The sequence below is a fragment of the Lissotriton helveticus genome, chromosome 2_1 (genome assembly GCF_964261635.1).
Source record: "Lissotriton helveticus chromosome 2_1, aLisHel1.1, whole genome shotgun sequence".
Classification (NCBI taxonomy): Eukaryota; Metazoa; Chordata; class Amphibia; order Caudata; family Salamandridae; genus Lissotriton; species Lissotriton helveticus.
This window is the reverse complement of record NC_136059.1, coordinates 604,146,223-604,164,006: the sequence shown is the minus strand read 5'-3', so window position 1 is coordinate 604,164,006 and position 17,784 is coordinate 604,146,223. Positions and strand designations below refer to the sequence as shown.

Below are 17,784 nucleotides of genomic sequence, written 5' to 3'. Positions count from 1 at the left end.
CCGCAGATTGAACCCTTTGGAGTCTGTCCAGTAGATACTCAGGGGACCCGAGCAGGAGGGCATTACAATAATCCAACCTGCTCAGGATGGTACATCTATTTGAAATCGATATGTGTGTGTACAAATTTAATTGTGTTTGTCTATAATGTTTAATTTTATGTAATATTTTTAAATTATTAATGTGGGCATATTTAATTTTAAGGTGTGTTAGGTAAGTATTTTAAGTATTATATGCGTGTATTTATTATATTCTAAATTTCTAGTGTGTAAAAAAAATTATTTTATGTGTGTTTGTGATGTCGATAATTTTTTATTGCGCTAATATTGATGTAGATATTTGTGTTATCGATGTTTTTGTTAGGTGCTATATTTATTTATGATTGTCGATATATTTGAAATCGATATGTGTGTGTACGATATTTTTTGAGTCGATATTTTTGTTTTGCGATAATGTGTCATCGATATTTTTGTAGATTATTAGTTACATATAGAGTGTCGATGTATTTGTTATCGATATTTAGTAGAAGATTATTTTGTATGTCGATTTTTGTAGTTTCGATATTTTGTCAGTGATTCATTATGAAAGAGTGCCATCTGGTGCAAGGAAATGTATAATTATAGTTTCTCCTATTCGTACACTAGAAATGTGTGACAAGCTCCCGTAGGACCAGCAGAATAGGGAACGGCTGCTATTCAAGTAATTATACCACAGTCTACAAATGCTATTATGGGTAAAATACATGTGAAATGATACAAAAGTGCCTTCTGGAGTGCTCATAAGATGAACCATTTGGAAGTGGTCTGTCCTCATACCTCACCCAAAGACAAGCACACAATCCTGACTATGTGTCTTCCCCTTGGGATGGTGCCACCTGTAGAGGAGTGCAACACCTGGGAAGTATATTTGCATGTATTTATACTATTATGTATGGTACACTCTCATTAGCAGTTCTTACGTCTATATTAAGACAAGTATAAAATTAGCAAAGAACTGCACTAGCTCTGGACTTGCGGAAGAAATTAATCAGAATTTTTTTAACAGTTTTCTTAATCACTCTGAGTAACATTTGTGGAGAAGCAGCAGCTCTGACCATCTGCCCGATACTTACAGCGCATTCTGTTCACAACAGATGAACGGGAACTACCACAAATAATACCAGAAACGTATACATCTGTGTATAACCTGGCTTCCTAGGCCATTAAACCGCATCTCAAAGCGAAAGGCGAGGTTCAAGGTTCCAGATAAGAAAATTAACATAAAACAAAAAGAAACAGAGAATGAGTGAACTAAAAAGGGTTGTATCTCTGTCAACATACAATTGAGGGACCATGAGAAAATCAAAAGCCTGATCAGTATCAGTATTCTGATAGCTATTTTCCCACTCTCTTTTCAGGACTCTGACGGTAAATGGACATATTGAAGTGGACGTACCGAGTATCGTACAAAAGGAGACTATCGGTAAAAGAAAGGTGAAGCTAGACGTGAACCGGAGGTTAGTGTAAAAAAATAGAAGAGAATGGACCTGATCCAAAGAGACACTTCAAAAAGAAGAAAGTGGCTGAATTAGCTAAAAAGCATGCCGTACAAACTATGGATACCTCTGTGGGATAGAACTTGGGTGACATTGCTTCTAGACAGCGCAGCAGAAGTGACAATAGTGCACCAGACTCTCCAGGAGATTCTGGAGGCAAATCCAAAAGAAGAATATATACAAGTTAATATTAGCATAAGATAAGTATTTAAATCCTTCGGGTCGAGTTTATTATGTTAAATTACAAATTGAGGGTGGTACGCCACACGCGTTTAAAGCAATATTCTGACTGTATTTATCTGGCGCTTATGACATCACTCTTCAAGAGGATGACTGGCCTCAGGTCTTTATTAGGGAAGCGCCCTGTGGGGAGAAGGAGATAAAAGTAGCTGTTTCTTCTTCAGTACCTGAAGACATCAGAGAAATAAATGCAGCAGAGTTGGCTCTAAAAGTATACTCACCCTTGGAAAAATCAAGCGGGTGGGTAGATAAATTAATCCCAGATCAGTAACAGTAGCAAAGTATTATTGTACTTAGTAATTCAACAATTAATACATGTTGCTTTCATGTTTTAAAGCTAGATCTATCACACAGTACAGCCAGGCTATAGAAATGTAAACTCACATACATGCATGTGGAAGAGAGTGTGTGTCAGCTCCAGGTGGGTTAGAGTGAGCTGCTAAAAACAAATGATGGTGGGACAACCACCAATGTAGATCTTGCACCACCCCCTCCAAGATATGCACAGTGTCTGAAAAGAAGCCTTGGGCTGAGTGCCAAGCTGGGGTGGGGAGGAGTCAATGAATAACTGGTGATAAATGTACCTGCTGGAGATGGATTGGAGTTTTGTCTAGTGGCAGTTTTGAATCATGATAAAGAGGTTCAAAATGCCTGCTGGGTAGAATGTGTGCATACTGATCACAACTGTATTTTAGGTAGATAGCTCAATAGGTTACTGCTTTTGTTACAGAGATCTTTTTGTCACTTGAGGTTACAATCCTAATATAGCAACGTGTAATATGAACTGTCATCAAAGAGCTGCATGCAAACTGCCAGGAATAGGTTAGAATAATCTGTTCCTTCCCAGCCCCCAATCTTTCATTATTCTAATGTTACTAAAAGGGATTTGTTTGGAGAGAAATAAATCATTAGCAAATCTAACCGCAACCTTTGTGATACGTTTTAAATTCTGGGTTTGTGCCTTTCTAGACAAGCACCCTTAAAATATACTGCCTGCCAGTATGCATGACAGGCAGTTCCTACTCCTTGTAGTCCTCTTTGACTTTTTCAACATTTCCTAGACACTGATTTACACACAAATGATTCATTGTTTCTGTTTGAGATGCATGGTGCTCTGGCAGCCTACACTGTTAAGAGTAGCGGTACACTGGTAAGAGTAGCGCTATAATAATAAATACATATAAGAGGAGCTATGGGAGATCAGGGGTGGTAGTGAGGGAATCCATGTAGAAGAAAGGTGCTGAAAAAGATTGTAGCAGCGGGTGGCACCAGCACTAAAAGAGGTCCTGAGAAGGAGTCTCAGAGCCACCCTCATCTGGATCCAGGAGCAAGCCTCAAACATCAGGATAATAGTCCGACTGTCCTGGACTCACTACTGAGATGGAAAGCCCAGAACTCCACTATATACATTTTGCCTCAGTGAATCAAATCCTCTGACAGGGACAAGGCTTTGATTTGTTCATGGTGATGCCCAATGATATCTGGAGTTCCACGGTCTTTTAGAGATGGACAACCCCTGAGTGGTGAGCCTACCCTCAACAGCCAGTCTTCGAAGTATGGAAAACAGTGATTGATTCCCGACCTTCATAGATGAGCAGCAACTACTGCTCCCACTTTTGTGAACCCCCGAGTAGCACTGGTAAAGCCAAAGGGGAGTACGATAAACTGAAAATGCTCCTAGCCCACGTTGAAAAGTAGGTAATACCTCTGCGACTTCAGGACCGGTATATGAAACTATGTGTCCTGCAAATCCAGGTATATCACCTGCGTCATTGCAGAGAGGATGTGGCCCAAAGAGAGCATCTTGATTCTTTTCTTCTATTGGAAGGTATTGAGATGACAGAGGTCCAAGATAAGTCTGAGGCCCTCTTCCTTTTTCGGAATGAGCAGTAACTTCCCCACCTTTCTCCAAATCCGGTATCTACTCTACTGCACCTTTGAAGAGCAGCAAGTGCACCTCCTCTCAGAAGATGGACAGGTGCTCTTCTGAATTCCGTTCTAGTGGAGGAGGGTAAGTGGGTGAGGAGGAAAGAAAACATAGGGCATAGCCATTTAAATAACTTGCAAACCCATCTGTTGGATGTGATGTATCGCCAAATCAGCAGAAAACATCACATCCAGCCTCCCACTGTGAAGGCATGAGCCACTTACGGTATACTGAAGTGGTCTGCTGGCCGGTGTAGCTGGGGAGGAGTCGGGAGACTTGCATTGCTGCTGAGCCAAACATCATCTGCTGGTTCTTCGTCCACAGACTCAAAAAAGCACTGGTTGTGAAAGATGACTTTGTCTATACGCAGCTCCCTGGAGTGACTATAAATTTCTAAAAGTGGGCAGAAGCAACAGACTCAAGGTACGCACTATAGCTCTACTACCTTCAAAGTGTTCCTTTTCACTGAAGAGGTGGGCCCTATCATAGAGCATGTCCATCAGCGAAGCCAGCACATTGCCGGAGAACCCAGTACCACTCCTCCAGGCATGGCAGACTATATTGACAGACCTCAACGCCAGCCTGACTGAAGAAACATGTGCTTGCCAAAGGTATAAATTCTTTCAAGATTCTCTATCTGGAGGAATGGTGGGGAATAAATTGGGATTCACTTTACTGATCAACATCTACTCTCTGTAATGGGATGCTTGATGAGAAAATCCAGGCGACCAGATGCCAATCTATGACATCTGGCCACCTGCCTGTTAAAATGGTTTCAACCAGGTAACCATCGGAGTATCTGTAAGATCATCTTTGAAAAGATGCAAGGTTTCAGGTGTTGCTGGCCAGGATGTAGGATTCCATCAAAAATTTGTTTTAGTCTCAATGGAGGGCAGCTGTAGCTCAAGCATCTCAGCTGGTCTCTGAACCACCACTGCGAACAAGGCACTCTCCTCTGTTTTGAACCATTTAGTGAGTCAACCTTTGTCTTGGAGGAGGTGTCAAGCCCACTGGAGTTTTGTAAATCAAAGAATGAGAGAGGCCACGTGTTGTTTTCCAGATAATAATGGAAATACAGCATTTGCCACATATTCAGTCTCTTCTGGTGCATAATCTTCAGATTTTAACAGAAAACATTTCTTTCTAGTTCAAACGGCTCAAAAGTTATTTAAACTGCCATGCCACATGCTGCTATTGACCAGACGGTCTTTTGCCAACATTCACTGGTTACCTTTCTGTTGCATATTGCTATATTAAGGTATTAAACTGGTATTAATGAGGTGAAACCTGAGGCCAGACAGCGTTAACAAGTGTAAATAAATGACAAAAGAGTGAAGTGATGCTGTGCTGTTTAATGCCGCATAATTAGCCTTTTCCTGCACATGATTTAGTCAACATTCGTAAATAATTTGGTCCCGCCTGCTGCATAATTACAGTTGCCCTGGGAATAAGGCATCATTATTGCAATGAAGGGGGGATAAAGCCAAACCCCTCACCATCATCAACATCTTGGAATTCAACCTGTTCTGACTCAGGATCAGAGTCAGAACCATAAAGATGATGGAGCTTCAGTTGACAGCAGCAATGTGGAAGAGGCACAGTATTAGAGTCAAATTGCTTGACGACCGGTTGCACTTTAGTAACTTCACAGCATGATTTCTCTCAAGCTCGGGTTGACTTGTCTTGGTATCTTGCATAGGAATCGGGTCGTCTTTCAGAACCACTGGAGTAGCAGGAACTGGTGTGGATTGTGGGGCCAGTGTGGAAGTCTGTACCAAAGACAATATGGGCCCGGCAGCAGGCCACAGGGGGCAGATGGTGCCAGGGGTAGACCAGTCTATAGTAGCCTGACTAGAGACCCCTATGTTTCCTAGAGGCCGGAAGATGCACCAGAGAGCCACAAGCTCACTGAATAGCTGCAGCATGGCTTCTTTTAAGGCCTCAATCTGCGGCAGGGTCAGCAACGGCTTGAGAAAGTCGGGGCGTGTCAGGATCAGCTGAAGAATTCGCTCAGTGACCTGCAACGCATCTTGCATCTTGATGCCTTAGTGCCTTCTCCTTGGAGTTGGAGTAGCGGGATGGTTTGAGTCTCACTTTGTTATTTTATCCCGGCATTTGGACTTCATCTTACAGGAAGACTTCGAGTGAGAAGTTGAACGGTCATGGGAATGGGCCAGAGATGGGCCCACGATTTAGAACGGGACGTAAGCAAAGGCTGCGACCTCTTTTAGTTCTCATTGACACGCAGCTTCGCCTCTCAGTCTCGAATCACAATTGTATGCATGAGGTGAGTCCCAGGTCCAAGACTTGCCTTGTGACAGAGATGTGCTTCCTGCTAAACTTTTTTGAATCCTCTAGTTTTATGTTGGGTATCGATCTCTGGCACACTGGCACACTGCGTAAAGTTTGGAAGTCTGAAAAAATAACAAATTAGAGAGTGGTACTCTGGATCCATGTGGAAATGTATCGGAAGAAAGGAACTGCTATCAGTGTTGAGGGCTGGTGCTTAGAAGTAGCTTCGCTCTATCACCTTTGGGGCAGTAAGCAGTGTACATGGAGCCACATGGCGTCAACTAGCAGCTCGCAGGAATTATGAAAACCACCTGATGAATATTCGAAGGTGAGGAATCTGCGGTTAGAAGTATCCATTAGAAACTTCGCTTTAGTATGACAGAAACAATTTTATCTCTTATACAAATTACAAAATTAAAAAAGCAAAATGACAAATTTGGTTGGTGCTAAATTTAGAAGGGTATTTTCCTTTTAAAACTTTGTTCTTTACCTTCATTCTTTTCTCCAGGGTGCCATCCTGTTGTCCATCCCAAAGACAATGTCACATCTGGGAAGAATGATATAACAGTATTGAGGAAGCATTCTGCATCCACCGCTTGGGAAGACCCACCGGGGCCAGGCAGAATGTCAGCATTAATCCAAAGGGGTCTCTGCAAGGACATCTTCCTTTCTTGCAAAAGTATCATTGATGGTTTAACTGCTTCCAAACTGTAAGATGAAATATATTTAAATGCACACACATCCCTGCATGGCAAATGACGCTTCAAAAGTATGTTACCCCAAAAAGAGAGAAGAAAGCTTCTCATTCGTTATACGTTTCAAGTCATTTACTTGCAATCCATTTTTGATTGTCCTATATATAGACATTGTTTTCTTCGTTTGTGCTAGGGTTTCGTGGAAACCTTTCATGGGTCAATTATAAAAACATACAGGGTGTTAGACTCTCATTTTATGTTGCCTGCTATCACCTCATTGTTTTTCCACTCCGGGAAAAAACATGCAATGATCGGTGTTTGCACGTGATTCCCAGCCTTTCACACCTGGACTGCGACTCACTCTCCATGCACGAGAACACAACAGTAGTCCCACTTGTAATCAAGACCATACTATAAAGAATGAAGGTTCTGACACTCAAACATAGGTTTGGCTATTCAGATCTGAGGATTTCTTATAAAGTCTTCCTTTATTACCCAGGCCTAAAAATGCAGATAGCCTTGCAGCCAGAAGCGATTTCACTAATTCATAGAAATCTCATTTGTCACAAACAGTTAAAGCAACAAGGGCCATAATCAGATCAATAAACAGAAAATACAGTTGCTAATAATGAAATTAGCAAATATTTGGAAAATATATGTAAAGATGACTGGGAAACCTTTTGCTGGAAAACCTTTGAAAATCTTGTCATTATGCCAGGTGGTGCTGTCTGTGAATCATCTTTTACATCACTATCGTGATACACTTTACTATGGAATCACAAAATATTTTTCGCTGGCAATAACACATCATCGGTGTTGAATAAGGCAGAGCTGGTACAACCACCTTTTACAATGTAAAAGCAGGTTTGTGGACGTGAAAACATATAAGCAGAATGTTTTTGCATGATTGTTGTTTTGCAGTTTGTTGTGGTGGTGATGTTTTGTTTTGTTTTTTATGCTGTTGTGTTTTGTGATGCATTATTGCATTGTGTCATTGCGGTATTATATCATGGATGCTGTGTTAAATTCGGTTTGTTTTGTTGTATTGATCTCTGTTATGTTTTTGTTGTGTTGTTAGTTGTATTTTGCTTAGTTTTACGTCACTGTACTGTGTTTTGTTGCTTAGTGTAGAAATGTCAACGGATGCTGCTACAATCACAGTCAAATGATAATAATGATCATAAAAATATAAAACTGGCCAGGAAAAATAGTCTGGCGCTACAAATAACGGAAGCAGGTAATTCCACTAGAGAACTTTACAAAATTCTCAAACTATTTGTCAAACCTACTGCCTGTGAAAGCCCTGATGATTTTACTCAAACCTTATGCGATGATATTTCCGCATTTTTTGAGAGCAAGATTGAATTAATCTATGAGAAAATCACCAAGGCACTATACATCAAGAGTAGTATGGTTGACTCTCCCCTTCTTCGGATATCAAAGAGTGAAAGCTGCTGCCTCATCACGATTCCGGAAATTAGTTTGTCCGAAGTTACCGTTCTGTACAATCAAATGAAATCAGGATCACCTACAGACCTCCTGCCAGCAAAAATTATAGCCCCTCTGGGTAGCCTGCTGGCCCTGAGTTTTCAAACTTTGATTAACCTTTCCCTTAAGGAAGGGCTGGTGCCTAGTGTCTGGAAGAGGGCAGTTGTGAACCCTATTCGCAAAAACACGGCGTTACCATGGTCAGACCTTAACAACCTCCGTCCGATTTCCCTCTTGCCCCATTTGAGTAAGATGGCTGAGAAACATGTCAACACCCACGTGTCTAAATTCATTGAGGCAGCGGACGGTCTGGACCCTTCTCAATCTGGGTTCATACCTAATCACAGCACCGAATCAGCTCTCCTCTCCGTGACCGATACCATCCGGATGGTACAGGATAGAGGAGGCTCTATGATTCTGGTGCTGTTAGATTTATCCGCTGCCTTCGACACGGTGTCACATGACATTCTGGTCAGTCGTCTGAGGAGGGTAGGGATAGGTGGAATGGCTCTTTCATGGTTAAAGAGTTATATCACTGGCCGCTCACAGAGTGTTCGATTGGGCTCCCATTTGTCCATCTCTAGGGAGCTCACCAAGGGGGTTCCACAGGGCTCATGCCTAAACCCCACATTGTTTAATGTGTATGTGGCCCCCCCTGGCTGAAATTGTGAGGGAATATGGGTTCACACCTATATCCTATGCTGATGACACCCAGCTTTTGTTCCCTTTCCAGACCATGACGCCAGCAGTTAAAAGCTCCTTTGCCGCAGGAATGAGAGCCATATCCAACTAGATGACCTCCAATTGCCTACAGTGCAATGTGGGCAAGACGGAGGTCATGCTTTTCGGAGACGCCCCACTCCTTTGGTCACCTGAGTGGTGGCCTCCCGATTTAGGCTCTGCTCCCTGTCCAAAGGAGACAGTGAAAAACTTGGGGGTCAAGCTTGATCGATCCTTGATACTCAAGGACTATGCTACCCAGGTAATGGGATCCTGTATGAGGGTCATTGGACTATTGAGGAGAGTGTTCCCATATTTAGCAGATAGTCACAGGAAAACTCTAGTGCAGGCATTGGTAATCAGCAGGCTAGATTATTGTAATGGGCTGCTTATTTCCGCTAATGAAGAACAGTTAGGCAGGCTACAAGTAGCCCAGAACACAGCCGCCAGATTAATCTTAAATGTACCAGCCAGGTCTTCATCTCGCCCCCTATTAAACAAGTTACATTGGCTGCCTGTTCATCAGAGGGTGAAATTTAAGATCTGTTGCATTATTCATAAATGCCTGTTTGGTGTTGGTCCTAAATACCTACCTGAAATATTCAGACCTTATGAGCCAGGCCGCTCCTTACGCTCTAAGAATCAAGCTCTACTTCAGATACCTAGGATAAAAAAAGAGAGACAGGGAGGCCGGGCTTTATCGTATAAAGGCCCCACCCTCTGGAACTCCCTGCCCCTCACCCTCAGGCTAAACCCTAATCTGACTGCGTTTAGGAAATGCCTAAAGACCCATCTGTTTCTGACCTGGTAATTTCTCCCCATTCCGGCCTGATTGTCTTTATGTTAACCAGCCTGTGGTAAGAACGCAAGCGTGGAGATACCCCTTCGGGGGTCGAATTCCTGCGCTATTCAAGCAACAAAATAAATAAAATAAATGCAGCACATACTTTTAAAGTTCCAGTGATAAACAAGCATTTACCACTGTTTAAGGATGTAAAATACTTCTGCTTGAGCTCTTGAACTATTTAAGACACCAATCAGCCCAGTAATTAGGCACTTTCAGTGCTAACATTATGAAAAAGCCACTAGTCTTTACTGATGATATATGAAACTGCATCTATTCCAGTAGCCTTATGGTGGTTTGTTATGATCAAACCATAGCATACCCATATCTTTATTACCTACCATGCAACTGAAAAAAGGAAGAGAGAATCTAATGGCACTTTGAGAATAAGTACCATGCTCTTTTTAGGTCCAAGCCCGGTTGCAAAGACATAGTGTAATTGTATTTCTGTAGCGGCTACTACCCCTGATGAGGCCTGAAGCTCTTTTCGACAAGTAGCATGCTACTCCGGAACCCAAAAAGGATTAGTGGTGGATTGGTATAGGGAAATGTGAGTTAATTTGAGCGGTGGACTTGCAAGTCTGTTAGTTGGACTGGATAGAATAATGGAGGGATAGAAGAGGGAGGAGTCTAAAAAGTGTTATATGGGAGATCATAGTAGTAACATGAGGTTTGTGATGAGTAAAAGGAGAGATGGAGGAGGGAAGAATCTCTAGAAAGGGATTTGGGAGATCAAAGTAGTAAAATGAGGTTTGGGATGAGTCAAAGGATGGATACATGATATTGTGGCCATGCTAATAGCTTCCCAAGTTGTAACTCACATTTCCTGGCTATCTATTTGCTGGCTTTATTTGTTTTAGGCTGTCCAGCATGTTTTTGTCGCTCCTGTGGAGCAAAGCCCGTTTACCACTTCTCTGACTAGCTTCTTGTATACTCCTGAGGGCTCACTTTTAGGGAACTCTTATTTTCTTTTCATAAAGCACTCCACAAGAGTACGTGTTTTCAGTTGTTTCCCTTGTATACTAGTTCACAACAGTGAACGTGCTGTATTTCTTTCAAAAAAGGTTTCCTGCCTCCAATCGTTCTACTTGATGGATCTACTAATCTCTGTCACTATCAGTTCATTAATCTTGCATGCCACTGAGGAACAATGTTCGGACTACAAGATTGTGAATTTTGGTTGGTTCTCTTTATGAATAGCATAACTTAAACAATCCTCTTCCTCATTGTTATGCCCACATCCTAGACCCTTAAAGTAGGGTAGTGGGGGTGCTGAAGCATCCCCAGAATAAAACTGCTGGAGTTTAGATGTTGAATGAGCAACAAAGAAAACTTTCAATTTTATTTTTATCTTGTGACATTTGCTGTGCATTCAAAGACAAAGGTCAAATGTCAGGATCTGCCATCCCACAAAATGTTGTTTATTCTTTTTAAAGGGAGCTTTGGGTTTACTTTTCTTTCTCCGACTGCAAAGTAGGAGGATTTATGTCACAATCATGCTGGGTACTAGGAGTGTGAAAAAAGTGTAGGATTTTGTTTTTTTCTAGCACACAACAATATTGAAATGCCTGTAAATGAACTGTACAAATATTTCAAAATATATCAGAAAGCACAAACAAAGCATATTTTTTTGTAATTCTGAAGTGGGGTGAAAACAAAAATTTTAATACAATCAAAACAAATCAATACACTAGGTGATGCCATTTTCTACACATTATTATTTTTGCACTGTATGGTTTGAACAGTAAAACTGTATGCCTGAGCAAATGTAATATAATTTCAATGGCGAATGTGTGGTTTATAAATGAAAGTGTGCTACCACACCATGCTTTAGTAATATATTTGTGGCAGTGTGCTCCAAATTGTACCATCAGCTACATACTATATCCTACCACTCTCTACTGCTGAATACATTGGCTACACTTGTTTTTTGTGGACACATGGATTTTTCACAATTCGTAAAACTTCAGTGTGGTAACATTAATGGCAGCGCTCCTACTCTGAAGATGAGTCCAGCAACATAGGTGCATGCCAATTTCAGAATATCAGTTCATGCATGAACCCTTGCGGGTACACATCATCTTTTCACCTATCCTGTTTCTATGCAGGTCTTGAGGAAGCAGCGTACTGTAATTTAAATAACATTTGCTCAAATATGTGGTGAGCACTTCTCCGCTTTTACTTCAGGGCTGAGTTTTAACTCAGAGATGCTGAAAAAGGCTCGTCTTCATCAATTAAGCATATAAACTGTGTTATTCGTAATACACATCTCAACAAAACATTATAAAATATTTTAATGGGATCAGCTGAAAACAATGCAGGGACACAATCAAACGACTTTTCACAAGTATCTAAACTACACAGTGCATTCCTAATTTCATAATGTTTACAGATGAGTGACCAAAGGAAAAAGGAGATTGTGAAGCTTAAGATTCTATTTCATTCAAATTCAATACCCAAGTTACTTCATTTGCACACTTATCTCACAAACGGTAGTGACGGTAAGCAGAGAAGGCTTGCCCCAGGGTGTGGTAGAAGGACAGCAACTCAGCTACAGTATAGCATCGTATTTTCAAGTCTGTATCTCCAGGGGCATAATTTAGAGGGCAGTATAGAATGAAACCCCTTAAAATAACTCCTTAACTCACGGACCACATCATGTACATCTTTCACTTTGCCTACACCCACCTTATATCCATCTGTGCCCTCACCCCCACCCTGCTGGCACCAATGCAGACCTTGGCCACAGAACAGACCATACTTTTTTACCCCTGTGAAAATGTTTGCGAGTACCCATGGGGTACAGCATAAAAAAACTAGTGGTAAAGCCAACAGATCCCGCAGGTGACACCTATTGGCTTTTCCAATGTCTGTGCTCTACTGCATGCTTTCCTCCCAAAACGTGAAACCAGAGTGGTTCCATCCCTTTATTTAGTTCTATACAGTTGATGGTTCTCGGAATCTAAACAAACCTTTTTAGGCAGAGAAATGAGGAGTGGCTTTAACTGCTCTCACCTGCTCCAAGCTGCATATATTTCACCCTTGTTCTGGACAACAGTCAGCATCATCTTTGCAGACATGTGGGGAATACTAAATAATGTTTTCTGCATTCAGCTGTTATCTTTCAACTACCTGTGCTCCCAGCATCTGCCCAAAGCCTGAATTATGAACCACTCCCTGAAAGCCTGAAGTATCTGAATTCATATCACTGCCAGTGCAGTTTCCTGCAACGTGTGGTGTGACTGCCTAGTGTGGCATCCTGCTTCATCTGCACCCTCCTTTGTTCTAGAGTCTAGCTTTGTTTCTACAGGTGTCTGCCTTCTTTGCTTACCAACTACCCCTCAATCACATCTTGTTCCTGGTGGGTTTCAGCCTTGCCGTATTTGCTAATTTGGCAGCAGCCTTCTATCTTTGCAGCCTTTTTAATGTTTAGTTTGTCTGACTCTGCGATTTCTGATGGTTCCAATACTACCACTCAATTGACATCAATTTCACGTGTTCTTCAACTTTGAAGAACAAGCTCATGTACATAGAACATGATTTCATAGCTTGTATGGGATTACCACAAATTATATTTAGCTATAAAAGAGCAAGCCGACTAAGAGAACCATTCTGACGCAACCCTTTAGCACTTATAGCTGGGTTACTATTAAACAAAGCTTCTGAAATATGCAAAGATGGTATATACAAGGAATTTAACTATCCCACAGAGAACATGGCAGATCGCCCTGGCTGTAGATGGGCTCTGTAGTATTTAGATGCTATTCCTGGGTGCTTATAATGCATGTTTTATTGTGAAAATGAACTAGTTACTTACCTTCTGTAACACTCTTTCTGGTGGATAATCTATTTAACCACAGATTCTTCTCCTTGTGAATGTTCCCCCCCAGGTGTCAGACTGGATCCGGAACCTCAAAATCAGTAGTCCTTTGTGCTGGTAGGTGGCATCTGCAAGTGACTAGCAGGTGCGCTGACATCAGCTGCTTTTGAAGGCTTGTATACGTCTTAAGAAGCGCAATCAATCAGCAACTTGGCTGGACCATGAGCAGATATCTAGTTTGAGATTGTTGTAGATGGAAAAAGAGTCCATGTCACAGAAAGGGGACGGGGAGGGTCACAGAGGACTCTGCCGTTAGACAGAGTATCCACCAAAAACATTGTTTTGGAAGATAGTAACTTGTCCTTCAGATGGATACTTCTAACAGCAGATTCCTCACCTTGTGAATGTGCAAAATGATCATTACAACACACCTAACTGTCAAGGCAGTAGTGGTTCGTGAACGTGTGCATCGACACCCACGTAGCTGCCTGACAGCCATTCAGGACAAGCACACGGTGGCTAGTGCAGTAGTAGCAGCCTTGGCTCAATTGGAGTGAGCCTTGATCCGCCAGTTGGAAGCTTCTCAGCTAGCATGTAGCAGATTCTTATGCAGAGGAAAACCTACCTAGAGATAGCTATTTCTGCACTGCCTTGCCCTTCTTTGCTCATGAGAAACCCACAAAGAGTTTTTCGTCCATCCAATGGTTGTTGGCACATTCAATGCAGAATGGTAATGCTCACTTGGGGTCTAAACAATAGAGTCTCTCCTCCTCTTTCGAGGGATAAGGTGAGGCAAAGAAGGTTTAAAGGGTAAAAGCCTGCCCAACATGGAAAGGTGTTACTACCTTCGGCAGAAAGGCAGCTCGAGATTTCAACACCAGCTTGTCTGGAAAGAAACGTTGTGCAAGAAGTCTTAACTGAAAGTGCCTGCAGCACACTCACAAAATGAACTGACATTATTGTGACCAGATAGACTGTTTTCAGGTTCACGACACATAGTCGACAACTGTGCATTGGTTCAAATGGGGTGCATTTGGAGAAAATGTTTGATCTTGCCTCCAGGGTGGTTATGTGTCAAAAAGTACACATTAAAGTGGTTTTGGGGTTACGTTTGTTGGCGGGTGGTGGTGGTTGAGCTGCACATTGCCACTGATTCTCTGCACTTTGGATTCTGGAAGTTAATGCCTTGTCCACGAAATGGCTGAGAAGGTTATGTCAGATTTTGGGATTGCAGTATTCTAAACCCCTGTTGTAACCGTAACCATAAAAGAGGCAAAACTGTTTGAAAACATATTTTATTAAGTGTTTATTTTACTATCATTACATTTCAACATTGCAGAACGAATCTGCTGATGTATGTTTTGTAGGATTGTTCGCTTCGAATACCATCCTGACTGTTCAGTAGATTTACAAACAATAGAATGATAACATCTAACTTACCTCCCTCCCACCCCGCAAGCTCTACACAGAAACGCTGATGTGCGTGTACATAAGATGTAAGCCTATATGCATCTCCCAACTATTGTGCAGTGTAGAAGGTTACGTATTATTAGGTCGATACATATATATCTATGGGGGTAGAGAACGAGTAGCGGCTACAGGGGAAACCTCATTCTTATAGTCATGTCCATGGAGTGAGGTCATGCCCTATTCATCCCTCCCTTCCACTTCCTGAGTCTCATGATCCAGATGTATTAGCTCATGCAGTATGGACTCCAACGCTCTGGCTACATTAATGTGTCTCAGCCCTCTCTTTGCCTCCCTCATCAGAATTCTTCCTTCACATTCTGCCCATTTTAGTAGTTCCGCTTTCCAGGTAGTAACTTTTGGGCCCCTCACTGACTTCCAGTTCCTGGTTATTTCCCATTACTCTAGCACCCAAGCTAAATCCTGGAATTTGCTAGTGAGTTGTTTCTTTGTTGTGTGGGGGAACCATCATTGTAAGCAATAAGCTGGGGAGTAAGGGATCTCCTTGTCAATGACCTCTCCCACTATACGTATCACTCCTTCCCAGTATTTTTGTAGATGCGAACATTTCCATAACATGTGTAGAACATGCGTTTGCACTTCACCGCAGCGGGGACAAGCTGCTCCCTCCACCTGAAAGTATCTGTTTATGCGTTCGTGGGCCAAGTAGGCCCTATGAAGAACATAATAATTTATTAGTCTAAAATGTACGTTTCTGGATACTTTGGGGGTAGGGACTAATATATAGTCCAAGTGCTTTGTTGGTATCAGGGTACCAAGATCCTCTTCCCATTGGCGAAGTAACGCTTCCAGTGGGGGCAACTCATCTTCATGGAGTGCTCTATAAAGGCAGGAGACCGCTTTAATGGCAGGATTTGTTCAACCACAGCCATATAGCATGACTGTAGCTGCCCCAGAGACAACTGGCAATGACTGAGCACTAAACAAGACTAGCAGAAGAGAAGGTAAAATTGCTGGCGCCACAAATAGTCCAAAGATAAATTTTAAATATTCAGGAAGTTTCTTCACCCGAAGGCCTTAAATCAGTCAATTTCTGCCTCCTCTGATTTTTGCAACTAGTTGCCAAAATTCTTTATTGAGAAAATCTCAAAGATTGAGGCTAACCTGCGACTACCCATAAACTGTCCTATAATAGAGCTCACATTGATGGCCCCTCCCGTCCTTTACTGAGGGGAGGTCCTTTATTTTAAAGACATTACTTTAGAGGAACCTGAAAAGGCCATCATGGGTTGTAAATCAAGTTCTCTTTCTTAATCCTTGCCCATCTTCGATTCTAGCCTCTGTAAGTAAAGTGGCCAATCCCATGTTCAATCAGATTTTCAAACCTCCTTGTGGACAGCACAGCTTCCAACTAGATGGAAGAAAGCCGACGCGATTCCACTTCTGAAAAAGCCCACAACAGATTGGTCCCGGCCAACCAATCTTTGTGTCCTGTCTCCTACCGGCATGCTCTAAAATGTTATAAAAGCTGATTAACATTTAGATTCAGGCTGTTACATACATCCCAGTCAGGCTTTTGTCCAATGCATAGCACAGAATCAGCCATTCAAGGGGTTGTAGATTCCATCAAGCTGACAATAGATCAAGGAAAAAATGCGGCCTTGTTTTATTTCATTTTTTGCGGAATTTAACATTATCTTTCTCCCCTTTCTTCTGCAGAGACTGAGAGACATTAGGGTGGGTCTACAGGCCCTAGAATGGATGTATTCCTTTTTGGTAAACAGAGGTCAGACTGTATGGATGACACCATTTTCATTTGCCACTAGGTCTATTAGGCTTGTGGGGCCACACGACTCCTCTCTGAGGCCAACTTTGTATAACATCTATATGACCCCTTTGGCACCCCTGGTGGAGATATTTGAGGTAAAGGTAATTCTAATTAAAAAAAGAATAATTGAATGCCCTGGAATCTTTTAAATCCTGTTTGAGAACAGTTTGGATTGGATGTGGGCCAGTAATTTAAAATGTAATTCCAATAAGACCAAGATTCTGCTATTTGGGGAATAAACTTCCTTGAGGTGGGAGAAGTGTTAGCCAGCTTCTTTGCCCCCTCCTGTGAAGTGGCTGCTCTTAGTCAGCCGTTTTTTTTATTCTTGCACAAGGAAAACAACTAGTGTAAGAAAGTGGCTCTGGATATACTGTACCAAAGTAAGGTACAGTGTGCACAGAGTCCACAGTCCCCAGAGGTTTGGCAGAGGTAAAAGTTAGATATAACCTTACTCTCTAAAGTGGTAGCTTGGTCGAGCAGTAAGGCAGTATCAGAGGACAGTGTAAAGCATTTGATGTACACACTCAGTCAGCAAATGGTCTCACACACTGAAGAACTGAACTCTAGGTCAATTGTTTTGTATATAAAAATATATTGTTTATTTTAGAAGCACAAGTAGGTATGAAAATACTTTCTCAGAATGAGATGCTACAGTTGAATAATTTCAAATAGCAATAGACTTTTCAATGCAATAGAAACAGTTGTTGCAATATGCAACACAAGTTAAACACAATTATAACATTGAGCTCAATGGGGAGTTTAAGTATAATGCAATATCAATTACTTTACGTAGGTTTTTCTTACTCAGGGCTGGATCCTGGATTCAGCCCTGGTGCATCTCCTGTAAACAGTTGGAAGAAATTGTTTTTGTTACACAGGCGATGTTTAAGGAATATTTGTATGTTTCAAAAATCGACACAGAAGAATTTCTGTCAAAAGCCAGACAATGTTATCCTATGGAGGAAAATCA

At 41.8% G+C, this 17,784-nt stretch overlaps 1 protein-coding gene across 2 annotated transcripts in view; it reads right to left on the bottom strand.

The window, feature by feature from the left end:
- Positions 1-17,784, bottom strand: part of FAM151B (family with sequence similarity 151 member B) — a 564,366-nt gene that overhangs the window by 284,982 nt on the left and 261,600 nt on the right. For both annotated transcript variants that reach the window (XM_078675308.1, XM_078675309.1), the window contains one exon: positions 6,482-6,699. In XM_078675308.1, the coding sequence (XP_078531434.1) occupies positions 6,482-6,699 (218 nt within the window). The remainder of the gene's footprint in view (positions 1-6,481; positions 6,700-17,784) is intronic.